Source organism: Aspergillus stella-maris, assembly GCF_047715825.1.
Source record: "Aspergillus stella-maris strain CBS 113639 unplaced genomic scaffold BDV14scaffold_19, whole genome shotgun sequence".
NCBI classification, from domain to species: Eukaryota; Fungi; Ascomycota; class Eurotiomycetes; order Eurotiales; family Aspergillaceae; genus Aspergillus; species Aspergillus stella-maris.
Window position 1 is genome coordinate 103285 of NW_027396813.1, and position 26976 is coordinate 130260.

Here is a 26976-nt window from a genome sequence, read left to right on the forward strand (position 1 = left end):
TGGGTGGTTAAAGATGGTAGGTGGTAGACGCGTCGGAATTTTTTGGAGTTCTGCGAACCGACCGGGAACTACGAACCGACCGGGATTTACGTTAGCTTGGTGATTCATTAGTAATGCCGCGTGGGAGGATGAAGCACCGTAAGCACTAGGCAGCTTACGCAGGAGCGCCATCGAGCGGCATGCGCTCGGGGATAAGAAAATATGAGCGGTAGGGGTGGTTTCTAATGGTGGGTCTGAATCGGATGACTAATCAGTATCAAAATGAATGAATAGTTAGTTATATTGAAGGTCTTGCTCTTCTAGCTACAGTCTGTATTAGGCCTTGTAATGGTCCGATTCAGGTTCCAAAGGATGGAACCTCGAACCTGAACCTGAGGTTCCCAGGTTCCAAGAGTCAAGACCTGAATCGGATCGCGGTTCCATCAGGGTCTATCAGGTTCGCACCTGATAGACCCTGAATTGCATAATTTTGCGAAGATCTTTCCTTTCCTAGACGCATAAAATGATGATTCATCAAAAATTTTTACAGTTATTTACGTCTGTTCTGGTCACGACAGCTATAGTAGTCATCACATAGCTATTAACTGTTTGAAATTAATTGAAATATTCTTGTATACAGAATAAGTTACTCTTACCATCCTTCATCCAGCTAATTTCAATAGCCTGGCGGCTCCGAATGGTTAATCTTAGTGGAAGTCGTGGTTGGTATGGCGTATGAATTAAGAAATATATACATTCTACAACAGTGGACTACACGATCTCGCTTACTCTTGATCATAAATACTGGCAGTATTTGCTAAATTGAACTAGCCAGTCAAGTCTTTACTACTAGAAGCATTACTAGCCTTTTTGTCAAGCTTCAGGCTCAGGAACTTGGAGTTCTAAAATCAGATCGGGATTGGAGTTCTTGAAGTCTCGGTTAGCCAGGCAGTTAGGGCTGGCAGAATCAGCAGCTTCACACCGTGCACCAGGGCATGCAATGGGGCTCAGGCTGGCCCTGTAGCATTTTTACTAATTTTAGTACTAGTTAACTCCTTATATTTCTCTATTTGTTACTAATAGAGACATGTCAGACATGTCATGTGACTCATGTCTATTATATTCGTCTTATGAAAGCTCTCATCTAATCCCTAAAACCAATCCGTACGCGGGAAATACTTAAAAATACAGTCAAAACCTGCATATTTTATGCAAGTCACGGGAATCCCCATGTTTGCATTGTTTGTGGAACCTGAGGTTCAAGTCGAACCTCTCAGGTTCGACTCGAAAAATCCTGGAGTCGGATCGCGACGTCAAACCTTGGAACCTGAACCTGATTCTTGGCGGTTCCGAGTCGAATCGAACCTGGAGAATCGCGACTCCCTACGAGGCCTAGTCTGTATAGAGCTTATGTATCTGGCCAGAGGCCTCATCAGACCCCGAAGAGGGGGGGTACTATGATATCATGCATCCTCCTGAAATGATATATCACAGCCAGCGATAGTATAGAACAACTGGATCATCAAGGCGCTGTAACTCGTTACGATTGGCCTAGCTGGTAATCCAAGTCCACCTTGGCTGACAGAAGATCTCTGCTGGCCATTTAGTGTCGCCTCGGTAAATGTCAGCTTCGCGAGATATACCTTATCCTGCGTTCCTTGTTCCTGCCTCTGGATGGGATCTTGCTTCATTATATCTGTGGGTTGATTCTAGAGCGCTTGGGGGACTTCACTCGCCCCAGTACCTGCCTTAATTTGGCTTGGAATGTGCCGTAAATAAGGGATTGGCGAAGGGAAAAGTGAAGGAAATACCATTATTAGACAGCCAGCATGGGTTGCAGATCGTGATAGCGGAGTCGGGGGAGATAGGGTTGCTTGAGCCCCGTGACCTAACAGAGTCCGTCGTACGGGTCCTCTGGCCCTGGCCGCCAGATATGAACCTGTTAAAAAAAGAGTGAGATCCTGGTGAGGTTAACGTCTGATAGAATGAATGTGATAGGGTCAGGGTAGGGGAAATGGGAAAGACGTGGAAAGCCCAGTGAATCCTTCCAGACAATGACGAATACAGAAGACTTTTGTCTCAGATTCGCACCCGGGTCTGAGTTGAAGACATAGTGAATAGCGGCCAGAATCTTTCTCGGCCGGCAAGATGTAAACATTACTCGTGGACTTCAACATTCTCTTGCACCACTGACCAGTTCTGCATTTCAGCTAACACAATGGCTTCGAACACAAATCACCCGTCGGGCAACGATGAGTGCCACCGAATAATGCTACTCGGCACCCCCGAGGTAGCATTAAACCAACTACCAGACATCCTGAACATCCACACTCAACCAAACGTCGTCATCTGCGAAGAAAAAGGCGATTCATCTTTCGACCACCGTCTATTGGTCACCATTGAAAACCAGCTCCTTAAACAGCCAGTAGAGACATGGACTGAGAGTGATATAAAGACGCTCCAAGATGAAAGCATGCGTGACCTAGAGGCAATTGAAGAGGCTGCTGCCACTGCGAACGACGAAGTGAAGATCCTATTTGCTCAGGTCGACCCGTCTAATATCCTTAACCCTGCTGCTCTTAACGCGTCCAGTAGCGGGCAATCCGCCGACAAGACAACGGACGCGATGAAAGCAACGTGGAAAAGATTCGACCTCGACGGGCCAGAAGGATACGAAGTAAGTGAAGGCAACTTTCTCACACCACCCAACAGCGCCCTCGACCGACGCAACCAAACCGTCCTCCCAGACTCATACCTGAAAACATAGAAATTGTCTTCCTCATTTCGGACCCTGTTATTGAATTCCCATTGGCCTACAGCGACATTACCCTCGATATCAGACACGGCTGGATCCCAAAGGACATGGTGAACCCGCTCATGAAGTTAACATGTACATACCGGTGGATGGCCGCCCTGCACGAATGGTACACCATCGCCGCAAATGCCGGCTTAGCTCCTGAGCCGGTTTTTCGACCTCGATGATCTCCATAGCCATGATATAACCGGTCGAGCTACGAAGGTGTGCGAGATATTAGGTCTAGATCCGGGTCTGATACGCTTTGAGGGTATGGAGATCGCGCAAGAGAATCATGAGGAGGCCATTGCTTTGGAGAAACCGGGTCTTCAACGGTTCCTGGCACCGGGGATGAATGCCCTGGATGCGAGGATTGCGGATTGCCGCGACTTGTGGGAAGATGAATTTGGTGAAGAGGCTGCTGGTGTCTTGGAAAGGTGTGTTAGGGATGCGATTCCTGGGTATGAAGCTATGTATGCTCGGCGGCTTCGTTGAAATTTGGGTTGTGCTTGCAGACGAATCGGCATGGAGTCCTGGTGATCTTAAATTAAAGGCCCAAATTGTGTGGTGATTCACAGAAAAATAAATTCTTGATGTTTTCAGACTCATTCCCATGTTCCCAAACATATTTGTAGACGTGCGATCTCCAACAACGAGGTCCGCTAGCGATCTTCCTTTCTAGTCATCCAGTGTTGAGCTTCCTGTGGGTTTGAATAATACCCGGTTGCCGTTCCCTAAATATAGTAACCACTTTAAACTGCACCCTGATAAGCTGCGTCGAAGTTCTCGCCAATGGCCAGAAGTGCTGGTTCCAAGGGAAATGTTGAATATTCGAACGCTCTGGTCCACCATGCTAGTCAATATCAAATTGAGCTGGTAGAAGAATAACCAAGCCCCATGTGGGTCCGTATCAGCAAAGTTATATACAGCTATTATTAAGCTGGTTAGGGTATTTATAAGGTGGTCTTGAAGAATGTGTATAAGGAGGTTACATGTACAAGTCATAGAGACTTAAGGGGGGTAATGGTAGAGGATAGAGGTGAACAGAAAGTGGTAAGCCATATGGCCTCGAGATATTTTAGGGAGATAGATTTGCAGAATATCGGAAGGGCTGAACCACGGGCCCCGGGTCTACAATTGAAATCGGCAGTGTGGATCTAGCTGTCTCTAATAATAGTCCGGTGGTACGATTGAAGTTGGACCAAGGACTGTATTCGGGGTTGATATTGATAGAACTGTTATCTCAGGGATACATGTTGCCCAATGTCTCATTTAAAAAGTACCAGCCAATATACTGTAGGACTAGTACGATTTATTCCTACAGCGCACTTAATGGGGTTGAGGACATAGCAGAATATCGGGGGTGAAAGAGTTACTTCACTTTTATAGTCGTAGGTTGTTTGGGACCTTTCATGGCCATTGTTTCTACCGAACACAGGGGCTGAAGGAGATTCCTTCGAGAAGGTCTTAAGCTGGGAAGGTAAAAGCAATAGCCACCTACGCAGTTCGCCATTTCATAACGATCGATTCGATCCAAGCAGCGGGGCGATAGGTGGAGTCTACGGAGAGCACGCTGATCACTATCGTCCAATGCACCAATGCGGAATTTGTATGACTAGTGAACAGAGCTGCATCGCCTTTACCCGCGTAGGCGAGATTACCTTGCATATGTCGAGAGTCCACCTTCCAGAAATCGTTTGGCAGTTGGGAAATGTATCAAATGTTGATCTCAAACGAAGTGCAATATTATAAGACCAGCGCTATGCTAGAAGCCATGCCTAGCAGATTCCTTGTCTGAATTATGTACAGTGAAGATATAGCAAAAAGCTCAACGATAACGATCCTCTTACTGCCTTTGTATCCGGATATAATCTATGGTCTGAGGGCACCCTGGAGGTCCTGGAAGTCCTGGTCGAGCGCCTTCCGCAGGTCGTCAAGGCTCTTCCCGCAAGCTGGTGTCGAATCGACAATTTCGAAAAGCAATTTCTGAGGCCCCTTGCGTTAGTGCATATTCCCACGGTATTTTACTTGTTGACCAGAACTTACATCAGTCGTACGCTCAAGGGCTTCTCCAGCGGCGGCAACCGGTGCACCGAATGGTGTGGCGCCGAGGACACCCTGCTTGGAGGAGATAGCCTTGAGGAGGTCCTCTTCGGCGAGAATGAGCTATATGCGCATTAGACTATACTCTTGCTCAATTTATTGAAGGCTCTCCTTCCGTGACTTACCTCGCTGGTAGCATTGCAGATCTTCTGCTGCTCTGCCTGGGTCAATTCTCCGTTGCAGGGAAGACCGACCCCAGCAGCGGTGGTTTGAGCAATCTGCACGGTTCCCTGGATGATTTGCTTCTGGACATTAGTGCTTGCATGTTGTGAGTACGGAGCGGGAATAAGTAGGACAAACCGGTCCCTTAACAATGATATTTTGGAAGGTCAGCGTCGCTGCGCTGTCGCCGATCTTGCGGCTCGCCTCAGTGAGACCATTGATGGCAGTTACGGCGTCGGCAGCACAGGTGGTCTCGCGGGCGTTCAGGACGGGCGAAGCAGCGGCAACAGAGGCCAGGGCGGCGATGGCAGAGAGTTTGAATTGCATTTTGGTGGTAGTGGGAGGGATCAAGTCGGGGTTGAGCAAGATGGCTAATTTGTTAGAGGTAGACGAGAGAGATACTCAGGATATTTTCTTCCATCTGTCCTGGCCACAGACCGACTTTATACCTCAGTACCCCCTATTGAATCTGCAAGTATCGTGTCCATTTCCAGCTGAAAACTCTTCAATGGACCCTTTCTATCCACTTTACAAAAACTGATCCCAGTGGAAAGACCGACTTTGCACCTGATTGACATCGATTTCACCCTTCGAGCTTGCAGAAAGCGATCACCGCAAATAGTGCAATCTGTCATTGCCTTTAGCCCTTGAGATCACTACGATCAGCAGGGGCTTAGATTGGTCGAACCGCTTTTCTGCAGCCAATGCCAGAGATCTGGGTCCTGCTCGTGGTTATCCCAATCTGCCACGAGATTCACGACCCACATGTTCGACTTCGAAATCCACAACTACGCATATCATTCGCAGCCATTGACATTAGCGAGATTTGCCCTATTGTTGTCTGCCGTTTCCGTACCAGATCTTCGACAGGTTCGTAGCCTATCGAATGGCTAATCTGACTATCGTCTGTATAGGTTCCTCAAAGTGAATGGTGGTTGGGCGGCCCAGGGATACAGGAGCCCGGCTACGTAGGACACAATGACGGTGTGGCTAAAATTTACATCCACTCTGTACAAGCCACGGATTTTCCGCAGAAAGAGGCCCTGGGTGAAGCGTTTATTTCGCCGCAGCCTGTGATCAGTGCCGGGAATACGTTTATCATTCTTCCGACAAGACATTTCAAGTATTAGGGCAATTTTTACTCTTTCTAGCAAGCAATAAAAGGGTTTTGACCGAAAAATATCCAAGATGGAGCCATGTAAATGAAAAAAAATATCAGCTTTGGCCTCGACAAAGGCTTTCTAGAATTAGCCTCAAGATAACAGCCTCCCAACAACAAACAAGGTAGAGACTACAGTGATATCCATTCTTCAAGGGACAGCAGCCCTACCGGCACGAACCATTCTCCGACTCTCGGCGTTTTTAGAGTAGTTCAAGTCAGCATACTGTGCGATGAGGAACCGCTACTCTGACCATAGTAGAGCATCGTGGTCTCCTCGCAGCTCCGGTAGAAGATCTCTCGAAGATTTTTATCCCCGCGCTCGCACTAACTGGCTGCCACTGCATACCTCCAGAAAGACTCCTATTACAGGTATCATTCAGCAAAAGCTGCGTACTCTTCCTCCCATGAATTCCCAGTTAGGTGGTACGTTAGTTGGTTCCCAAAATGGTGCCAGCACGAACGAAACCGCATATGACCATGTGGCATCCAACGCATCGGCTGCTGAATTGAGTGAGTCGAAAATGTTGATTTCGGTGGTAATCCGCTATACTATGGGGCGTTAGCTTAGACCACGCCTTTGGATCTCCGCCCGTGGCGGGCACGACCATGGGGCTCATTCTTACATTCGGCATAACATCACACATTAGTTGCTGTGCATTCCTGGTAATGCGGACCCTATTGCAATCAATGTGGGAATCATCTGCGTACTGCGCCTGCTCTATAAGACCTTCCTCCAGTTCCTGATGGATTGTTGTTAGTGTCACTTCCGCCTGGTTCGGTGATGGAAAACAGGGGACTTACATAGATAAGTCAACGTATTCACTGGCTCTTTTACCACTAAGTTGTTCAATCCCCATCGTCCCATCAATAATGGCGTTGCTTCGGGTCACTATTTCATCCACAATTTTAAGGAAATCGGTCACGCATTTGGGTGTATCTCCAGCGTTCGGCGCTGGCGATGCAAAGGCCACAGTAGTCAGCAGGGCGGCAGCGCTAATGAGTTTGAACTGCATGTCTGCTAGAAATTATAGGGACAAGACATGCAATAGTATGGCAAGGAACAGGGAATTCCAATATGTAATTGTGTTGTAGCGTCTGAACACTGTTCGCTGGTGGTTTCTGACTTTAGGGGTCATCACGAGCTTTATGTAGCCCGAACTCTGAGATATCAGAGTATGGAACGTATTTAATTGATGCAGGGGTTTCAATTCAACTTGGAGCAGCTGAAATGCTCACAAATTGTACCAAATCGTTGCTTAATGGCTCTTCCAAACATTACAAGATCCTCACGATCTGCAAGCCTTGTAAGCTTGTCCTACAGACTATCAAACTTAAAAAGAGCTCTTAGGCCTGCTTAGAATCCTGCAGCATTTGACTCACTGGAATCGCGCGGTTTGAGTGGTTGTCAGGCTGTGTTATAGGTATCACGACACAAAAATGGACGCTGGTTACATTCATACCTGAGTAACCTAGCGTACCTAGTCTACCTAGAACGCCTAGTCTACATAGTTGCCTACCTAGATACGTACCTAGTTACTTTTCATACCTCATGGAACCTATGCCTAGGCCGGGAATGAGCACTTCCTATTTAATAAGTAGGTAATCCCTTGATAAGCAAGTCTAAAGATTGCTAGAAGCTATATATTTAGGGTGCTCCTAGGTACCAACTTATACTATTTATTATAGTAGTGTACTTCATAGTATGCGCAGTACATGAAGTAGTAGGCCTTTAATACCAGCGAAAATAACCGGATTACATGAGAAATGAAATAAGCCTTTTGGGTTATTTGAGCAATTGCGCGGTTCGACAGGGCTGAGTGAGTGGCCCCGCTCTCTGGATCAACGTCAGATCTGGGTGGATGGGTCCGGTAGGAAGCAAGTTTTTGCTGCGGAGTAAGACCTCTTGAGAACTGATGATTGGTGTTGGGGTGAGAGTAAACAGACTTTGGGAATTTGGATTGGGTTTAGCATGTTGGACATGCGTCTCCCTTGCTCTGGCACATCATTCTCATTGCTGTACCTATAGAGTAGAGAGTGTTCTGTGCGCTTCTTCGTCCAGGTACTCTGCGATCGGATCTATATTGCTGGTCTCTCCTCCAACCCGATAACCAAGGGTGCTGGGTGTTTGCATCTCCTTATACAAAGGTGCTTCTATGTTCCTTACCTGGCACGCAAGATCAGCGCAAGATCAACACCATAACCGCTCTACCAAATTTGCGCGGTCAAAATAGCAACCGGAGGCCTTACTAGTCGTACCGTCTTGAAATATATCAATCGCGCGTAATGCTACTCAAACTCGCAAAAGTACAGGCCGTATTAACAGGGAATCATGATGACAGGGATATCGACGCCTCCGCCGACAACCGCTCATACCCCTCTCAACACAGGTCCTGCCCTTATTTAGCCCGTGTGTCACCCTCCGACCACTCCAGCTGATTCCTGGACTAAATTTCTGCTTTGGAAAGCACAGCATCACCACCATAACCTTTTGCCAACCAAAGCTTCCGAAATGCCCACGGCGGTTCTCCCCTACGAAACAGCGGAAACAATCCGCCTCAAAAAATCGCAATACTGCCGCTTCGCAGATACACACGAGTGGATCAACTGGCGGACTCTCTTCCATCCCTCCGTCAAAGCCAGATTCTGTAATCTTGACGGGTCAATTATCACGCAAGACAACTTTACATACTCCTTTGATTCCGTCGACGAATTAGTGGGGTTCTTCAGCAAATCTTTTGAAACGCAGCAGGCTATTCATATTGTGGGGCCGGGGGAATTATCGTTTACTTCCGACAAGCAGGATGAAGTCAGTGCGGTCTGGCCAATGATATATCATGCTGCTAGTCATGATATTGTTGGTGGGTGGAGTGGGACTGGGGGAGGGCATTATCATGAGATTTGGAGGGTGTTTGAGGGGGAGTGGGTTATTGTCAGTTTGAAGTATGTGAGGGGGTACTTCAAAATACAGGGTTCAATTGACGGTGTCTGAATGGTTGTACTTAATATGGACTACTTATCATGTACGGTACTTAGTTAACTCCTCGTTAATCCAGTTTAGGCAAAGAAGCCGCATCCTCAGCATCAACACCCCTAAACTCAAAGAACTCGCCGAATTCCTCATCTTCAATAAGAGTCTTCGCAAGATCCCTCTCGTAAAAGATCGAAAGCTCACACCCCTCATCGCCATTGCCGTCACCACCTTCATCACCCTTGCCGCCTGTGGCCCTCGGCGGATAAATAACAATAACCCCATTCGTCACACAATCAAGTAAATGGCGATACGTAATCGGCCGTCCAAACCCAAAGTCCGCAGCTGTGATATTCGCATCTCGATGGTCCGTCATGGCTATACTCATCGGCGACTGGGAATCAATTCTGAAATTCAGTGCGGGTTTATCGCGGACCATAGCCACCATAGATAAAGTCGCGTCGAGAGCTTCCTGCGTGACGCCATTCGTTAGAGACCGTATGTACGATGCTAACTTCCAGAGTGGCCATTCGGAGATTATTTCTGATACTGTGGGGTTTGGGATCCCGGCTGTCAGGTTTACGGCTGCGTATGCGACGTTCCCTTGGATTCGAGGTGGGACTGTTGGATTTTTAAATCGGCGGCGCATATCGACTGCTTCGGCCCAGAAGAGGGGTGAGCTTGGATCGGGGTTAAAGACGGGTGCTCGGACGCGCGTGAGATGGCGCCAGATGAATGCGCAGAGGGCGTCGTATGTTGATATCCAGGTGCCATCCTCTGGAGTCGCCAGGGCCTTGAGTTTCGCTGCTTTGCTCTTGGGAAGATGGAAGAGAAGGCATTGACCCGGTAGCTGATCTGGGTGTCTGAGCGGGGCAGGCGGCCCATCAACTTTATTCTCCTCAGGGGGCTCAGGCTTTGTTATACGTCCCCGATCAAGATTCCTAACATCCCAAGCCGGAAAGTTCGTCCCGTTGAAAAGAGCAAAGCAATTCTCCGCCAACTGATGCGTCAACCCCGCCCACCCCATAATATCATTCGAATAGTGCAAATGATGCATAATGAAAACCAAACCCCCACGCACAAAATTGGCCTTGTAAGCCGCAACAGGCGGGCTCATGTCTGGACTCGCCTCGGGTTTCTCGCCGTATGTCATGGGGGGTACACTCCATAGATTCAAATCCCCCAAACTAACAGCTGTAAAGTGCGCATTCTCGATATCGTCGAGAGAAGGGTACGTCTCGTCTTCAAGCCACTGCACGACGAATTTTACTGTGCTTTCTCTCCTTTTAACAAAGGAGTGGCCGCCGCTTGGATCGGGCTCGATTGTTCCGCAGATGTGCCGGACTTGGGAGAGGGTTCGTTGCAGGCCGACTTTGAGGATTTCGATTGCCTGGGTCTTGGCGGTGTCTTCGAGCCGGAAGAAGAGGGCGAAGTTGTTGTAGGCTTGGACGGAGAGGTAGTCTAGTGTTGTTACTTTGTAGCGCTCTTCTGAGGGGTCGGTTTCCCACCCGTGGGGGTGGATGTGGTAGATTTGTTCTAGAGGCATGGCAATAGAGATTACTAAACGTCGCAAGTTGAGGAGGAGAGTAAAGGTCCTGGAGAAAGAGACTTGAGAGTTTTTATAATGACCGATTGGCTGTTTGAGCCTCATGATATGGTAAAAATGTGAGGACCGAATGAACGGAGTGCCATGGAATTCCATGCAGCTATCTCTGCACTCGGACCTTCTTAAACCTAAAAAAAAGTTAGTTGCAGCCATGACAAGCCACCGGACCCTTGGGAATGAGCCGCTTTGCATAAACACTGTCCATTCAAATATCAAAAATATTAACCTTGGGGTTCTAGACCCATAATTTCCGAATCTCGAACCACTCAAAGAGAGACAACAATCTTCATCCCGCTCACCCCCTCCCTCAGCACATCCAACGCCCTATTCAACCCCTCAAGTCCACCCTCCACAACCCGCACCCTTGGACTTGGCACAACCTCGCCAGCCGCAAGCTTCCCCTCCAACCAACCAGCGAAGATCTGAGCGAACCGCTTGCGCAACGGCTCGGGCTCCGTCGGCGGAAAGACGAACTTGGCCTCGATGCCTTCAACTTTCGGGGCGTCGTCGGGGAGAACGGGTGCGTGTGCAATTCTTGCGGACTCGAGGCCTTTGGTTTCTTTTAGGATTGTTTGGAGGGGAGTTAGGGAGTTGGGGACTGCGCCGTAGGCTAGGTTCATTGTTAGATCGTTGGTCTTTACTGCTTCGATGATTTTGGCGATGACGTTTTCGTCGCGGTAGTCCAAGACTTTATCTGCTCCCAGTTTCTTCAAGTACTCATGATGCTTCGGACTCGCAGTCGTAAAGACAGTAAATCCCATACTCTTCGCGCTTTGCACCGCGAAACTCCCCACAGAGCTTGAACCACCCCATACCAGAACAGCTTCCCTCTCAGTAACCGTTGTCTGAACATCTAGACCAGCGCCGTACCATCCATTCCAAGCCGTACACAATGCCAAGGGCAAAACCGCTCCTTCTTCAAAGCTCACAGTATCCGGAATAACAGCCGCACATTCAGCAGGAATGAGAACGTATTCCTGAAACGCACCGTACTGTGGTAAATTACCTGTGAAGAATCCGGTTGCGAGCGCAGTTACGCGTGCTCCTATCTTTGGAGTGTTGGGTGGGACATCGGGGCCTGCGGCGACGACTATACCCGCGACATCAGAGCCAAGGATTGTTGGGTACTGCGCGATCGGTGGAAAGCCGTGGTCTCGCTGGTAGTAGTCGACTGGGTTTAGGGCTATGGCGTGGACTTTTATGAGGACCTCGGTTGGGGCTGGGGTTGGCGTTTGGCGGGTTTGAAGTGTCATTGGTCCGGTCTTTGCGGTTATTATGGCGGCGCGGTGGTTGGTGGGGATGGGAGAGGCCATGTTGCTCAAATAATGAGGAACGCGGTAACAGCTTGATGAGGTCTGGCAAAGTCTGATAAATTGGTGATTCTAAAGCTCGGTGCGTAGTCAACCCCTGGATCTACTAGGAAATTATACATCGAACCATCCGCCGGAGATAACCAGCTAAGCTTTGAGATATCTAGCAAGGTCGCGGAGAAATATACATCTAGTCAACTAATCTGGTATATCCGGCCACCACGTCGTGGATCCCGAAACCCGAATGTCTGATAAAGTGGTGAGATGCGTTCCTTAACGCCGGGCCGGAGTTTACACTTGTTATCCCCGTCGCTCATCCCTATTCCCTAGCAGTGTTATTTTGATATGCTAAACGGGTAAAGTGTGACAAGTGCTCTGTAGTATGTTATACTGTGCCAGTAGTACCTTGAACATAATCGGCTATTGGGGGGCATAGGTCCTAAGCCCCCGTAAGACTTGTTGCGCAAGTACAGAATGACCGATGCCTGGTAGCGTTATTCTCCATGTGGTTTCCACGTGGGTAGTGCGGTAGTACTAACGCGTCTTCCTTGCGCGTCTGCGGTAGAATATCCAACATAGCGCCTTTTAATATGCTTCCCCATCTCCTGACCGGGAAGATTGTGGGCGACCGGGAAGGATCGAGCCAAACTGCATCTGCCAGGAAGCGCAAAATCTAGGAAGTGTCAACGTTTATCTACTGATGCAGAACCTAATAGAAACTTGGTGATGGTACGTGAAGTGGAAGTAAGTCTCTAAGAGTCGTAGAACTCTGTTTGTTCTTGTAAACATTGGAGCGAGACCTGAACTAGTTTGGATATATATGTTTCGGGGACCGTTGGAGTTTAGCCCTCGTCTTCCTGCCGCTTCGGCTAGATCCGACTGGCCAACGTTGAGAATTTCCGACCGTCATTACCTAGGTATTGCAGCGGGATCCTAAGCGAACACTGCCTTGAACTCTTTTGTAGAAGTGAACAGCACTCCTCTTTCTCCACGGTATGGATACAGCTTAAAGAAAATGGTCCTGCTGTTGGCCTGGTCCTCTCCACCTGCAGCTGTCAGCTTTTAGGGCCAGAAATATGCATGCTTCACTGAAGATTCAGGGCGGGTCTGCCCGCCAGCAGCGATGTCTTGGGGAAGGAGCAACCATCGCATCAAATTTCTTTTAGATCCCCCGCGAATGTCTTTTTGGTTCTCCCTCTTCTTTCCATATTGCCCTACCGCAAAGCTATTTACAACGCTGCTCATTTTAACAATATTCCACTATATACCGAGGAAAGCTCCTTCATTCATTAGTCCTTCGAGAGAGTCATTCATTCCATAGTGACAAACTCATATCAAGATTGCCTTCGCTTGCCCTTGGAAACACCAAATCCTCAAGCATCATGGTCAATGTAGCTGTCGCCGGCGGGACTGGAGGCATTGGGCGCACCCTGATCGAGGTCTTGGCTTCCTCTCCGCACAACTCGTTCATTCTTTCCCGACAGGTATAGTGACAACACTAGTCCATCGAATCACATTCCCATCACATCGCTGCTAACACTCTCAGACGGGCCCGCATATGATCACGGTCAATTACGACGACATCGATTCCCTGGTCGAGACTTTAGAATCAAACGATATCCACACCGTCATCTCGGCCTTTGGAATCAACAACAGTTCGCTTGCAAAATCCCAGGCTAATCTTATCGAGGCGGCAAAGCGGTCTAGACTAACCAAGAGATTTGTTCCCACCTCGTTTGCGATTCCATACCCGGAGGAGTACGTGAGTCCTACAATGTGGTGAAGTGTTCTGACCGTTGCAGCGCCGTCGAGGTTCTTCCGCAACTCGAGGACTACTTCGCCGCCATTGAAACATTAAGAAAGTCTGATCTTGAGTTCACTGTGTTCCACTGCGGTCTTCTCCTTGACTACTACGGCGGACCAGGGTTCAAATCTCAGATGAAGCATAATATTATTGTCATCGACTTGGCCAATAAAATGGCTGCTATTCCGGGTGACGGAAATGCGCCTGTAACCTTTACATACACAATTGACCTCGCAAAGTTTGTCGTCGCATCGCTGGACTTGACAGCCTGGGAGGAAGAAAGCAGGGCCGTTGGAGACACACTTACTTGGAACGAGTTCCTCTCGTTGGCCGAGGAGACCGTTGGTAAGTCCACTTTGTAACAAACACGAATCGTGCATATGTTAACCTTCCAGGCGCCAAATTCGAAGTCCACTACGACTCAATCGAGAAGCTGAAGAGGTTTGAAATAACAGAGCTGCCCAGCCACCGACCGCTCTACGAGACTGTCCCCAAAGAGAACTTCCAGGGGTTCATGTCTATATTTGAGTTGTTCACGGCAACTGGGAAGGCCCATATCAAAAGAAAGGGAGCGCTGAACGATCGGTTCCCGGAGATCAACGTGCTTTCGGTGCGGGATTTGCTGGAGAGGCATTGGATGGGGGTCAAGGGACAGGCTACAGCGGCTTAGCGTGGGGTTAGGGTAACAGGGGTCTAGATATGGGGGTAGGAACGGCGATCGTTATAACATAGCTTACTAGAGGTAGGTCTACTGTACTATCAATAGTTTACACGCGAAATAACATTGTGGCCCTGCATTGGCCCAGTTCCGACCTCTCTCAAACCAAAGCAATGATACATGACAACCAGCGACACGCCCAGTACCATCTTCAAAACTCACCTAGAGCTCCTGTTGGCAGCCAAGCGAAGGTAAACGATCCTGGCCAAGCCAAGAGACAATAATCTCTCGCGGCCAATCACCACTTTATTACACGAGCTAGCCCTGTAGTCTGACTGCGCCGCACAGGGTTCTGCGTCCTGGCCTATCTAGATCGAGCTAAAGTTGCACAAAGAACTCATGGTTTTTGCTTTTCCAAGAGTTGCTTAGCGTTTTCTGACAGAGTGAGTGTTTATCTTCCCCTGGACTCTGTCTTTCTCCTCTTGTCATCTCATCCTTCATCCTCTCGTCAGTCGTTATCTTATCGTCCGCGTCATGCAGTGCATTCGCGGCGACGGCGGCAAGATGACTGCGCTCGTTTGCTATCTTTTCTTTCTGTTCACAGTCGTTTCTGCCCAGGATGATGAAGGTAGGGTGACTCTGGTCGTCCATTCCGGTCCGATTGCTAACTCTGCCAGACACATTCACCGAAGAAGAAACCTACACATCCGGCGAGACATGGGGTTCACTGGAACCCGAGAATGACACCGAAATACCCACTGATGATTTCTACGTCTCATGGATGGACACAGGCGACTACGAAGGCGATGTCACAATCGAACTCCACGAAATTGACCCAACCGGCGATAGCTACAATGTCTTCTCCACGACCGTCCCCGCAACCGAAGAATACACCTACCTGCCGGAGAGGGCCCTTCCCAGCCTCGAAGCCGGCGTGACAACCGTCCTAGACCTTTGGGTGTATACCATGAGTGACGACGGATGGGCTTGGGGGAGCATCGTCACGGGGATTTCCATGTACGATACGCGGCCGGCGACCGTTACTTTCACGACCACCTTGTCGGAGACAACGACACACGCGATTAGTACAACGGCGCACTGGTCGGGGGCTACACCGATGGCTACGGCATCGCCGACGGATGACGCGGTTGACATCACCAGCGACAACGGCCTCTCCACCGGTGCAAAAGCAGGCATTGGCGTCGGTGCAGCCATAGGCGCCCTCATCCTCCTCGCAGCGGCATTCTTCTTCTTCCGCCGCTGGCAAAAGCAGCGCGCGCCACCAAAGACCATCCGCGAGATCTCAGCCGGTGAAAACACCTCTTCATCTGTTGCATTTATCAATGGGCTCCCGAGCGACAATGGCAGTGGCAGTGGGAGTGGCGCACATACTGAGGCGTTTGGGCATGGAAGTGTGATTTCGGCGCCGTCGGAGAATGGTGATAAGGGGTTTCGCGGGGTGAGTTTGCCGGCTGTTGTTTCGCCGATTGAGGAGGATCGATCTGTTTCTGGGAGGAGGGACGGGGAGAGGTTTGAGCTTGGGGGTTGATTGAACTCCAGTTGGGGTCCGGATGATGGGTGTCGTGATTGCGCTTGCGGTTCACCTTCACTTCCTGCAGGCTGGCCATGCCCGGTATGAGTCATTTTCTGGTGATGCCTATGTTGTATGAGTCTGAAAAGCGACGTTGATCGACGCTCGTATCATGTTAATGTCCTACTTACTGTACCTAATAGATGAGACCTAATCTGCTGCTCCTATTGCGCGTGCTATCCTCCAAGCCATCCTTCGTAAGAAAGGCAACCGACCAATCCCGGCCATTAGGGGCGACTGCCCCTTTCCCTTTTATTCTAACCCTTCACCCCGCCCTACCACAAACCCTCCCCACAACATCCTCAACAACCCCCACAACATCCCCCGCCCGACTGACCATACACATATGCCCGCCATCAACCTCATAAGTCCTGACTACCCCCTCCCCCGGCATCCCAGCCATCATCCTCTGTCCCTCCGCCGGAAACCCCGCGTCCTGGAGACAAACAATGTAACTAGCATCTACATCGCGATACGCCTCGTACGTCAATGGAGTGCGCATTGCCTCTGGTGCGTGAGGTGTTATCTTTGCTAGATAGTGGGTGCGCGTTTCGAGATCGAAGTCGTTGTAGAATTTCGTTGAGGGGGAGAGGGGTAGGATCATGCCGTTCTGGACTTATTAATTCTCATTCTTTATTCTTTGAGTGGAAAGGGACGGTAAATAGGTAGGGATATACCTCATTCATCTCCATAAGACCTTCAATCCTCCCCCCAACCATCCTCTCAACGCTCCATCCTTTTGGAACTAGTGAGGCAGCGATGTAGATTAATCCAACGACACCGCCGTCTTTCCCCTGGGCAACTAGATCCTTTCGCGCAAAACCCCTAACGCACTCCGTCCCAGGAACACCGGCGTATGAATGCGCGACGATGATTACTTCTTTCCCCTGGTCAATGAGAGGCGCTAAATAATTTTCTTGGATGTATTTTGCATCATCATATGCGCTTGTCGGGGGTGGACCGCCTAGCGAAGGAAGCGTTATTGGTTGCGCGTCGAAGCCTCTGGACCGGAGGATTGCAGCGAGGGGGTTATATATCGAGCCGTCGTGCCATGCGCCGGGGATGAGGAGGATTGTTGGTCTCGCCATCCTATTCTAGGCCTGTTTGATATCGAATAGAGCGAAGAGAGAATGATCGCGACGCGAAGGACAAAGCCCGTATATATCCCCGCCTCCCCTCTGTTGGAGGATGGGGGCCGAATCGGAAATCGGCAACGGATCGGCGCGCGATTGCCCACTTGCTGATTAGTGTCTAGATAGGCTACAAGAGGCTGAATTTGACCTCGCGAGAAACAGAAATTAGGAAGCATGATTTGGGATTGGATTTATCCGCCTGGCTATGGTAAATACAGGGGGGCGGCCATGCTCGGTCTCCAGTGTCAGACTCAGCCACCATGGGCGCCACAGGTACGGGTATGGGTTGACTTTAGGGCCTAGCTGGCCACGTGCCACCTACTTTTTTACCGGATCGATCTCTCGTATTAAGGATCGATGGGAAGATCGAGCGAAAGTAACTTCGAGGTTCAATTGTAATGTAATGACACCGATCTGCCAAGCCTCCATGACTATCGACTCTTCTATCACAGACACAGACCCAACACCCTAAAACCACGTCTTATTCCCAAACCTCGAGACAAACGCACCCCCAAACCCATCCTCAATCGACGCCTTATGTGCAAGCCCCAGGACGGCAGAAACCGATTGATCGGGGGTAGTAGGACCCTTGAAGTCCGGCGCAAGAGAAGCGAATTTCGCTCCCAGAGCAGCGAGACGAGCCTTATCCTCGTCGGTTTTGAGTTCTAAACATACCCATCAGAACCTTTTTCTCAAATGCAAGAATAAAAGATAGGAAAAGGGAAAAAAAAAACTCACCCTGCGTCTGCCGTTCAGTCGCAACATACCCCGGACAAACCCCCAAAAACAAAATCCCCCTTGCTTTATAAAGCGCATTATATTTCGCAATCAGCACATTCAGCGCACCCTTACTTATTGCGTAGGGCCCTGCAACAGACAGTTCAGAAGCATTGATCAGATCGAGGTCAGACATTCCGCTTGTGATTGTTATTACTTTCTTTTCGCCCTGCCCAACTTGAAGAAGGGGGAGGAAGGCCTCGATTGTTTTTAGGACGCCGAGGACGTTAATGGTGAAGGAATCGAGGATGTCGCTTTCGAGGGTTGAGAAGTCATCCTGACTGGATTATTGTCAGCTTGGGGTAGCTGGGAGTGGGGGAGTAAAAGCGAACGTACAAGTCCTCAAACGTCCTCAACTCGCTGACCTCTGATACGCTGGCGGCGTTGTTAATGAGGTAGTTCAGACTCCCGCCTGTTATACCCTTGACGACCTCAGCAGCAGTCTATATGAATCAGCGCCCCGTTTCGGATCCTTCGACGACTCAATGCTCAACACACCTTCAACGAGCCAAGATCGGTATACTGCGCCTCAACGAAGTGGACTGATTTCAAGCCCTGTTCTTTCGCTTTCGAATCAGCAGCGACCTTATTGCGAACGAGGCCAATGACAGTATTGTTGGAGTCTGCGGCGAGTTGGCGGACGAATTCAAACTGTTTGCGTTAGCTGATGCATACAACATGAAGAGGAAAGCGCAGGAATATACCCCAAGACCCCGACTGGCTCCAGTGACGACGTAAGAAGACATTTTCACTTATAAATAACTTGGTGTGCTGTTCGATAGAGGGCCGTTTCTGTTGATGGTTATTCTTAGTACAGGTATTTTGGAAGCTGGTGGTTATTTTCGTCGCGGGTAGAAGGCGATATTTATCGTTCTCGGGCTTATAATTGAGCCCGATACAGGACCACAGCAGGTTCATTGGTAATCCTCGCTGACTCCGAACTCCGTACCTACAGTTGGAATACAGACTGGCTATCAGGTTAATGCTCAGTTTCCGCCCTCCCCGGGCTGTCTTCGGGGCTTAGGGCTACAAACCCGGTGTTCCGAGTGCGCGGCCGCCACAGGGCCCTGGTCGTCGGACATGCATTCAATCCAATCCCAACGCAGTTAATCATCTTCTTGCAGACACTAAGAATCCGAAACGATCGGGAGAAATCTGTAAATTTGGCATTAAAATAAATACAAAACCATCAAGGTCGATAACAAGGCCCCAAAATCGAATTCTCAAGCATACTTTGCTCCCCCGCCGAAGAATGCACAAGGACAACCGGACTCCTAAGAAGCGTAACCAGCACATTCAAAACCCCAAACTCCATCTTCAGTTTTAGACTATACAGCACAGCACCGTACCCCGTAACTGTACTCCCCAGATTCAGGTATATTTGTGCGATAAAGCCAATGTCGAGCACCACTACCGCGCCTTGCACGAGGATCAGGTATATGAGGGCTTGTTTTCCGGTACTGCCCTTTGCTAGGATTATTGGTTGGAGATTGCGATATGCTTGAATTATGTATATGAAGCAGATTATGACTTCGCGTGCGACAGCCATTGTGAAGACGACGCGCTCGGTGAGGAATTGCGCGTGGCCTAGGTGTGTTTGACCGGCTGCGAGACTAAGTTGGATAGCGAGTTGGACAGGGACGGTGCAAACGGACGTAACGATAATCATGACGAGGACGGCGCGGAGAACGCGAGGGTTATGCGGGAGGACGATATAGAGGCGCGAATAAAGAACGAGGATCTGAGCCGTCAAAAGCGTGGAATACGAGATTGCCCAGATATACCCGCCCATTGTGCCGCCGTCGGGCCGGAAGATTCGCAGGAAGACAGCAACGATGTACCCGATTAACGCGATCGTTGAGACAAGGATACTACCGAAGTACAGCCCCTGGCGGCGCTGGAACGTGCCGAAGATCCAGAACAGGAGCTCGAAGACATTGTATGCTGCGATTGAGAGGAGGATCGGGTTAACGAGTGTGATTGGGTCGACTGATACCGCGTCCGCACTGTACTCAACCATCGTCCATGGTCAGTCGGAGGGTGTGGCGAGGCGACGTAAATTGGATTGAGCAACCACCTCGAAGCTCGAACAACCCCGGCAGGAAGCTCCTATATTAATCAGTTGGTACCTATTTTCCATCCTTTGTTCGGTCAATCAGCTCCCCTCGCGGGCCGAGGTGGCAATCGAGGTGCGGTGAGTCCGTCCCTAAGGCGCTGACGAACAAAGAAAGACTATGCACAGATGCCCGCCTCAGCTTCCACCAAGTTATTCTATTGACCCCTTAAACACACGCTTACCGGGAATCAGACAGGGCGACAGGGAATCTGACCCAGTGTGTCACGTTGACCAAGCGCGCGCAAGGCCCTTTCGTTCTAGTCTGCATTATCGTCGTCATTTTCATCGTATATGCATAGGTGATCATGGCGCGTCAAGATTACAGCAGGGGCTAAACTAATAGTCGTCGATCATGATCTACTGCATGCGTGGTGCTCTTTATCTAGAAGATTGGAATCCTACGTTGCGAGTCAGTTGAAAGCCGGGACTCGAGGTCATGTCCGAGATTCTCAAGTGGCGCTTTTGGCGCGGCCGAGATCGGTCGTGGGTCTGGACTCCTAATTATGCTGGGTGTCCTGGTCTCACCCTAAGCAGGGGGTTTTAGACCGGACATAATTGCCGTGTGTGTCGGTATTTGGGCAGATAATGCCGGGGATAGGACTTTACTGTGATCAGACGGCTGTAGGGGTGCCGCGGAGCTTGATGCTAAAGTCGTACAGAATATGTACTAATGAGCGTGCTAGTGCTCGCGTCTAACCTAGGTTAGCTTTGCAACTTTAATACGGGGTGAGTAGGGGTAAACACAGAGTAAATCCCGGACATAAAGGTCAATGGAGAACTGCGTCAACTAACACCCAGTTCGGCGGTTGCCCTCGTTGATGAAATTCAACGCATTTGAATTCAGCCAGACGCGCGCCTCTCTACTACACTGGATATCGGACCATTTTCCCCGGAGAGCAATCGACTTTGCTGCGCTTTCTGGAATTTTCAGCTTTCTGGTGGTGATGCTAACGCACAATGTCAGTCCCCGGAACTTCATATTCTGGTCTGGCTGCCCGAAGATCGGACTTCCGAGAGTCTTCGCGTTTTTGTCCCTCGCAGTATCCATTAGACCTTTCCGAGCATCTATGACTGGTGTATGGAAACCCCGCTGAAAGCGCAGAACGGGGTTCCAATATTCTTCCACCCCCTCACCGAGGTAAGCTACCAGATCCCTTCAGCCGTGTCGTCCATCATGCTAACTGAAACGTAACACAGTTCTGGTGGACGACCGAATGGTCGCTGGTCCCTGCGAGCGACAAGTTTGGCCCCTCCGAACTCCCGCTTTTGCCGTTGACTGATCTCCTCGTCTATGAGGTTGCTACTGCGAGGGTTCGCCAGACTAGCCCCAAGACCACTCCAATTGATCCGACTCTGTTGGGGTTCCTTGGCGCTCTTCGGTATGCTAGGTACCGCCTGTCTTACAGCTCAGGCCAGTTTGAGACCATGGCCTCCAACATTCAGTACTTCGCGGAATCTACCAACATGACCGAGCTCGCGTGCCGGACTTTGTTCCAACTTCCTGGCGGCCTACCCATAAGCCCCTGATGTCACTCCGCTGGGTTGGGGTCTTGCTTCTACGTCCCTCATTTCGACATCGGGTTCCTGGAGGAACCTTGGGGACCCCAAACTCGGCCCCCGTTCCATGCCTGTGCGATTACTTTTTGTTGTTTTGTTTTCAGCAACTGCCCATGGACTTTTTTCTCATCGGGGCCATCCTGGTACCTTTGTTAGAGTGATAGTACAAACTCTGCTTGTGTGTTTCTTCATTTTAGTGCTCCAGTCGTTTGAATCAATGGCTGCACTCCCTTTTGAAGACTCCATAACGCCATTCATGGTTATGCCCATATGCGTTTGAACAGCATACTGCGTACAAAGACTATACTCTTGCACTTGGGTGTTGATCTGTAGATAACGACTGTGGTAGACGGCTTGGCCTACGTTTGCAGAGTCCCTTGTTCAGTGAAAGAACCTCACTCACTCAAAAACGGCAAAGGGGTTAGAACAACAGTGGAAGACGTTCTATTCCCCTTCAGCGGCTCTTTCACTACTCGAAGTTGATACCAGTCCATCCTACAAGCTTGTGGTACATAAATACCGTTGTCCCAGACCTGCCCTCTCTGCTTCCCACAGAATCATCTGGAAGCATCAAGAAGCATCTACTGACGTATTCCGCATTTAAATAAGGTCCAGGTAAATATGTTCGTCACGAAGGACAATGTTTCAGAGCTGCCGGCTCTCAAGGTCGCAGCGGAATCCTCAAAGATACTTACAAGCGCAAAGAAACCCCATATTCTATGGGGCCGACTTGCTACCTCCTTCTTTGGAGCAGCATGGGGTATGTTCGAAGTTGACTTCGTTATACCAGACGAGGATATCGAAGCAGCTGCAACCGCGATGGTCGACAACGGCTATCAACTGTGCACCGACACAGACTGTATCGAGCTCGAGGGGGAACCGCGCGACTGTGAAGGAAGACTTAGGCCTAGATGGACGTGGTGGGAGACGTACCATGCTATTCCGGCAGCGCACTTTCATCTGGGGGATACATCCCCCGAAGGCACAGGCATTCTCTTGTCGTTCCTAAAGAAGTCAGAGATTCTGTTCTGGCTCCCTGAATACGGCTGCCATCGCCCCGCCCTCGACGATCCGCATCTTATGCTCACTGGCGACTCGCGTCTTCCTGCCTTTGAGTCCGACGGCAGCGGGCCTCTGGGTTTTGGGCCCCTGGGCCCGATGTCGGAGGATAAAGTTCATCCCATGATGATCCTCAATCGCGCGGCTTGCATTGAATCCATCATCTACCTTATCGCCAGGGATTTGGCGAATCCACTTTCCGAACCAGAGTTGAGGAAGTGGCTGGCGCATCGAAATGTAGGTGAGACTATGGTGATGGGGATGGAAGATTGCCCTTATTTCCTGGAGTATCAGAGGAATCCCCGGCCTCGTTTTGCGCTCGCTTGGGATGATCTCGTCGCGCCGAACTGGAAAGAATACAACTTTATTGTGCCGCTTGTTCTGCTGCGGCAGCATCTTCTGGAGGTGGGCGGGCTCCCGCAGCATTTGGTTCGGTGGGATTATTCGAGTCTTCCGGGTTGGGATCAGGTCAAGAAGATTACTGACGCTATGGAGCCTATCAGCAAGTCGTCCTTGCCTGGAAGAGTCTCCAGTACACTCTAAGCTGTTGATGGTTGTGGTGGTTACTCTCATTATGTACCTGCTGCCAATTTGAAATTTCTTTTGAAGCCCATCTACATAGAAGCTTGTTTATTGAATAGAGTCAGACAATCAACGTGATTTGACGTGGAATACTTATGATAGAGACATTGCTGCTTCAAACGTAGTCTTACTAACAATTTGCAAAATATTTGTCACAATGCCCTCGTCATTGATTTTGTTAGATTTGAACCCGGACACAATCAAGGACTGACCACGGCGCTGTAGACTCCAGCCAGCTAGATTGTAGACGGTTTAAGATAGACCAGGTGAGGTCCTAGTGGAACCGATGGGGCAGCCGTTTGATTTGCCAAAATATTCGCTTGAGTACGTGCAAATGCCGATGCCTCGCACGAGAATAGGGTAGGTTGTTTGAGCACAGGTGATAATTTACTAGGAAGGTGATGCCAGATCTGATGTCTCGTCAGGTGTTACCCCCATGGTGCTCGCTGCAGGTACCATTCCTTCCTTAGCCACTTTCATTAACACCAGTTCTCATCTTTTGACGGGCTTTGACTCTTTGTGTTCCTATTTTATTATTTCATTCTACCCAATATCTTTCCATCACAAAGAATCCGTTCATTCAATCTATTTGTTAAATCGTATCAACGCGTTCAATGGTTCATTGTATGGCTTTCAATGGCTTTAAAGCATGGCCTAATCTCAATCTCTGACCAAACCATTCACATTTCAATAAATAATGGAAAGTCTTAGAACTGACAAATCCAAATGGTGGCTTTTGCTTTCACCCTCTGTATTTCGTGTATATAAAGTTGATGCCGCACGCTGGCCACAATCGCATATAAGAAGCCCTAAACTCCGTCTCGAGCACTGTAAACTCAATCTTCAGCATCTACAAGGAAACACTTCCGAGATGCAAGCCCATATCGCAAGGTCAGTGGCCCGGCCGCGGCCGGGAGCGTATCTAAAAAAACCCCATACCCGGGCCATGGTCAGTCCACCCGGTATTCGACGTCCTAGATCAAGCATGTTTGACATGCAAAGCGACGACCCGGCATCACATGTAGTGCCCGAGCTCCTCATTCAGGGAATGCCTTCCCTGATGAAGGCTAGCAAAGCCGCCAAAATTCTCGAAGAGAAGGGTGTGGGTGTTGTTTTTCATGGCTATCTAGGTAGCGCGTTTGTTGGGGATGGTGATGGCTATCAAGAAGTGGACTTTGTTGTTGCTGATGACTTGATTCCCGACGCGATCAATGCATTGATATCATCCGGATACCAGATCTGCACGGACCAGAGCTGTGTAGAGGTCCGTTCTGATCCTCCATATGATGGGAATTTTTTTAGACGTCGAAAAAAGTTCCACCCGGCCCCTGCAGCTCACTTTCACCTCGGCGATATAGAGACAGACGGGGTTCTATTGTCCTTGCTTCTGAAGTCTCAGATATTGCCCTGGCTGCCTGTATATGGGGTCGAGACGCCAGCCCATAATGACCGGCACTTGATGCTGACTAGCGACCCTCGTCTGCTTCCTTATCGGTGGAGAGTGCATGGCGGGACACTCCATGATTGGGGCCCCTTGTGCCCCGTACCCCCGACTCTGGTCCACCCCATGAAAATCCTCAATCTGGATTCATTCGTGGAGTCCGTTCTGTACCTGATAGCCCGCGATACCGAGAACCCGGTCGATCATCCAGAGTTTTGGAGCTGGGGAAATTGGCGTAACCCCAGAATAGTGTGGAATGGCTTCCTGCTATCGATAGGTAATGATGTGCCAGCGGATTCTGTATACACGCCGCACCTTCGACCTCCGTTCCAGTTAGCCTGGGACTACTTGAGGCACACTAATAAGCCTCCAGCGCATCATGAGGCTGCAGCGCTGGCTGTCCTTCGCGAGCTCCTTATCGACGCGAAGGAGCTGCCTGAAGATTTGCCTAGATGGGATTGCAGCAGCCTCCCTGGCTATGCAGAAGTCAAAGCGCAGGTTGATGCGTACGTGGAAAATTCATTGCGGTCTGTGGCTAGGCCAAGGATACATTGAGACAATTGGTATCTCTCTCTTGTTGGTGTATTTGTGCGTTTTGTCATACCTGCCTTGCATACCCACTGTGCCTTTATGTTTTGTCTTTCAGTATCTAGTTGAATAGGATTTACTGGTTGTTTCTCAATAAATTATGTTCCACGGTTGCACTCTCTCTTTATCTGTAGAGCTTTATCTGTAGTGGAATGTCAAGCTTAGTACTCAAACAATCTCACTGCTGTGGCTGACATACCTGTTCATGCATCTCCTTGTTCTTTCGGGCGTTGGCCTGCTAGCCCAATACATCTCCACGAGCATCTCGTATTTAGAGCAGAGTGTCTATTGACTGTACTCCAGAGTCCACCACTGCACATACTGGATGGGTGCACGGCCACTCTTGACGCCAGCTGGCTTGTGCTACGTGAGCCCATCTTCCCCAACAACCAGTTTCCTCCCCCCACCTCTTCTCAAGTCAGTGCCATATCTCATTCTACCATGGTAGTCTACTCTCAGACTGATGGTTACGCTTTAGGGCCGCTTTCTCCTGCTCGTGACCCTCCTACCCCCGTCGAACCCGCGAACCGGACCCCTTACCCTGCCATCCCGCGACCGGCGCGCGACCGACATGCGACCGACCGCGATTAAAAACAAAGATTCGCCTCTATCAATGGCCCATGCTATGACATACCCCGTTCGTACGTACGCAACCGATCCCGATTCCAAGCTCTCAAGCTCGGACGCTCTCCTCCCGCTCCGCCCTTGGCCGACGTCTTGATCGAATCTGCCGCGCCAAATACCGTTGCCTCACACGTGGAATCGTGAAGTCTGCGTCCGAAACATCTTCCTGCCTATCTTGCATGTTGCGCTCGAGTGCGTTTGGGAAACGGTTCGTTCCTCGTCGTCTCCTTCGATGCGAAATGGAAACGATGGTGTCGTCAATGGAGCGGGTTGAAGTGCGGTTCACTTTTGCGTTGACGGCGGAGAATCAAGATCAGGCTGGATAATGTACCTAGCGGTCTCTATTGCACACTCTACCTCCGCTGGCTGTTTCGAGAGTCGGGTGGTGGGCTACACCATGGACAGGGTCTGTTGCGCCAAGAGACGGGGAGCCAGCAGTTGGGTGAGTTTGATGCGAGATCGGGTGAGTATTAGGTTATGCTTGGGTGACTATCAGTTTGGTGATAACTTGGGTAAACCACGGGTACACTGGGGGGCTTCGTAGAAGCATTCATTGTAGCGAGAGCGTAGATGGCTTCGACGAGATATTGCTGCCCACGTGGACGCGAAGCTGGAGTCACTGTCCCCGCAACTGAACGTGGTAACTGTGGATTGGTATATCTCTTTCTGGATTTTCACATATCTTGGAATTTCGTGATCTTCAAAAACGCTCTTGGTACGTGTCATCCAACCCTTTTCCGCTATCCGTACCTAGTAGATAGACGAGAACCTCCTCCACAATACCACAAACTGTGATGGAGTTTCTTTCCCTTTCCTCATACGTTGTCCATACTGAATGCAATGGGGGTCCACCCGTCTCATTACGTATCTCATAGAGGTGCAGGAAATACATTTTCACACCTCCCTCCGCGCGTCGGCTGCCAGTACAAGAATTATATCAGAATGGTGGAGGGGCGATTGAG

The 26976-nt window shown here is 49.8% G+C and overlaps 14 protein-coding genes across 14 annotated transcripts; 8 read left to right on the top strand and 6 right to left on the bottom strand.

Moving 5' to 3' along the window:
* Positions 1-2197: 2197 nt before the first annotated feature.
* Positions 2198-3268, top strand: BDV14DRAFT_198882 (uncharacterized protein; the record flags this gene model as incomplete). Its single annotated transcript, XM_073773079.1, has 3 exons — positions 2198-2656; positions 2692-2903; positions 2971-3268. 3 exons carry the CDS (start codon positions 2198-2200, stop codon positions 3266-3268), a joined length of 969 nt encoding a protein of 322 aa, XP_073629388.1.
* Positions 3269-4645: 1377 nt separating this feature from the next.
* On the bottom strand, positions 4646-5365 carry BDV14DRAFT_198883 (uncharacterized protein; the record flags this gene model as incomplete). Its single annotated transcript, XM_073773080.1, has 4 exons — positions 4646-4759; positions 4820-4939; positions 5002-5118; positions 5177-5365. The coding sequence occupies 4 exons, from the start codon at positions 5363-5365 to the stop codon at positions 4646-4648; spliced, it is 540 nt and encodes a 179-aa protein (XP_073629389.1).
* Positions 5366-8709: 3344 nt separating this feature from the next.
* BDV14DRAFT_198884 (uncharacterized protein) lies at positions 8710-9189 on the top strand (the record flags this gene model as incomplete). The annotated part of the gene is made up of 1 exon (XM_073773081.1): positions 8710-9189. One exon carries the CDS (start codon positions 8710-8712, stop codon positions 9187-9189), a length of 480 nt encoding a protein of 159 aa, XP_073629390.1.
* Positions 9190-9244: 55 nt separating this feature from the next.
* On the bottom strand, positions 9245-10714 carry BDV14DRAFT_188929 (transferase; the record flags this gene model as incomplete). Its single annotated transcript, XM_073771131.1, has 1 exon — positions 9245-10714. The coding sequence occupies one exon, from the start codon at positions 10712-10714 to the stop codon at positions 9245-9247; it is 1470 nt and encodes a 489-aa protein (XP_073629391.1).
* Positions 10715-11040: 326 nt separating this feature from the next.
* Positions 11041-12128, bottom strand: BDV14DRAFT_208019 (zinc-binding alcohol dehydrogenase family protein; the record flags this gene model as incomplete). Its single annotated transcript, XM_073775306.1, has 1 exon — positions 11041-12128. The coding sequence occupies exon 1, from the start codon at positions 12085-12087 to the stop codon at positions 11041-11043; it is 1047 nt and encodes a 348-aa protein (XP_073629392.1). The 5' UTR covers positions 12088-12128.
* Positions 12129-13466: 1338 nt separating this feature from the next.
* Positions 13467-14558, top strand: BDV14DRAFT_198887 (uncharacterized protein; the record flags this gene model as incomplete). Its single annotated transcript, XM_073773082.1, has 4 exons — positions 13467-13568; positions 13631-13842; positions 13887-14233; positions 14284-14558. The coding sequence occupies 4 exons, from the start codon at positions 13467-13469 to the stop codon at positions 14556-14558; spliced, it is 936 nt and encodes a 311-aa protein (XP_073629393.1).
* Positions 14559-15040: 482 nt separating this feature from the next.
* On the top strand, positions 15041-16410 carry BDV14DRAFT_171098 (uncharacterized protein). Its single transcript, XM_073768332.1, has one exon. It carries the CDS (start codon positions 15328-15330, stop codon positions 16093-16095), a length of 768 nt encoding a protein of 255 aa, XP_073629394.1. The 5' UTR covers positions 15041-15327; the 3' UTR covers positions 16096-16410.
* A 65-nt stretch (positions 16411-16475) lies between these two features.
* Positions 16476-17294, bottom strand: BDV14DRAFT_171101 (alpha/beta hydrolase). The gene has a single exon (XM_073768333.1). The coding sequence runs from the start codon at positions 17223-17225 to the stop codon at positions 16764-16766; it is 462 nt and encodes a 153-aa protein (XP_073629395.1). The 5' UTR covers positions 17226-17294; the 3' UTR covers positions 16476-16763.
* Positions 17295-17738: 444 nt separating this feature from the next.
* Positions 17739-18793, bottom strand: BDV14DRAFT_198890 (uncharacterized protein; the record flags this gene model as incomplete). The annotated part of the gene is made up of 5 exons (XM_073773083.1): positions 17739-17935; positions 18009-18328; positions 18384-18490; positions 18546-18698; positions 18752-18793. 5 exons carry the CDS (start codon positions 18791-18793, stop codon positions 17739-17741), a joined length of 819 nt encoding a protein of 272 aa, XP_073629396.1.
* Positions 18794-19117: 324 nt separating this feature from the next.
* Positions 19118-20225, bottom strand: BDV14DRAFT_171103 (uncharacterized protein). Its single transcript, XM_073768334.1, has one exon. It carries the CDS (start codon positions 20065-20067, stop codon positions 19237-19239), a length of 831 nt encoding a protein of 276 aa, XP_073629397.1. The 5' UTR covers positions 20068-20225; the 3' UTR covers positions 19118-19236.
* A 691-nt stretch (positions 20226-20916) lies between these two features.
* Positions 20917-21293, top strand: BDV14DRAFT_171104 (uncharacterized protein). Its single transcript, XM_073768335.1, has one exon. It carries the CDS (start codon positions 20982-20984, stop codon positions 21255-21257), a length of 276 nt encoding a protein of 91 aa, XP_073629398.1. The 5' UTR covers positions 20917-20981; the 3' UTR covers positions 21258-21293.
* BDV14DRAFT_171105 (uncharacterized protein) lies at positions 21279-21653 on the top strand. Its single transcript, XM_073768336.1, has 2 exons — positions 21279-21301; positions 21361-21653. Exon 2 carries the CDS (start codon positions 21455-21457, stop codon positions 21629-21631), a length of 177 nt encoding a protein of 58 aa, XP_073629399.1. The 5' UTR covers positions 21279-21301; positions 21361-21454; the 3' UTR covers positions 21632-21653.
* A 709-nt stretch (positions 21654-22362) lies between these two features.
* BDV14DRAFT_171107 (uncharacterized protein) lies at positions 22363-23438 on the top strand. Its single transcript, XM_073768337.1, has one exon. It carries the CDS (start codon positions 22483-22485, stop codon positions 23320-23322), a length of 840 nt encoding a protein of 279 aa, XP_073629400.1. The 5' UTR covers positions 22363-22482; the 3' UTR covers positions 23323-23438.
* Positions 23439-24346: 908 nt separating this feature from the next.
* On the top strand, positions 24347-26111 carry BDV14DRAFT_198894 (uncharacterized protein; the record flags this gene model as incomplete). Its single annotated transcript, XM_073773084.1, has 3 exons — positions 24347-24625; positions 25694-25807; positions 25869-26111. The coding sequence occupies 3 exons, from the start codon at positions 24347-24349 to the stop codon at positions 26109-26111; spliced, it is 636 nt and encodes a 211-aa protein (XP_073629401.1).
* Positions 26112-26976: the final 865 nt, after the last annotated feature.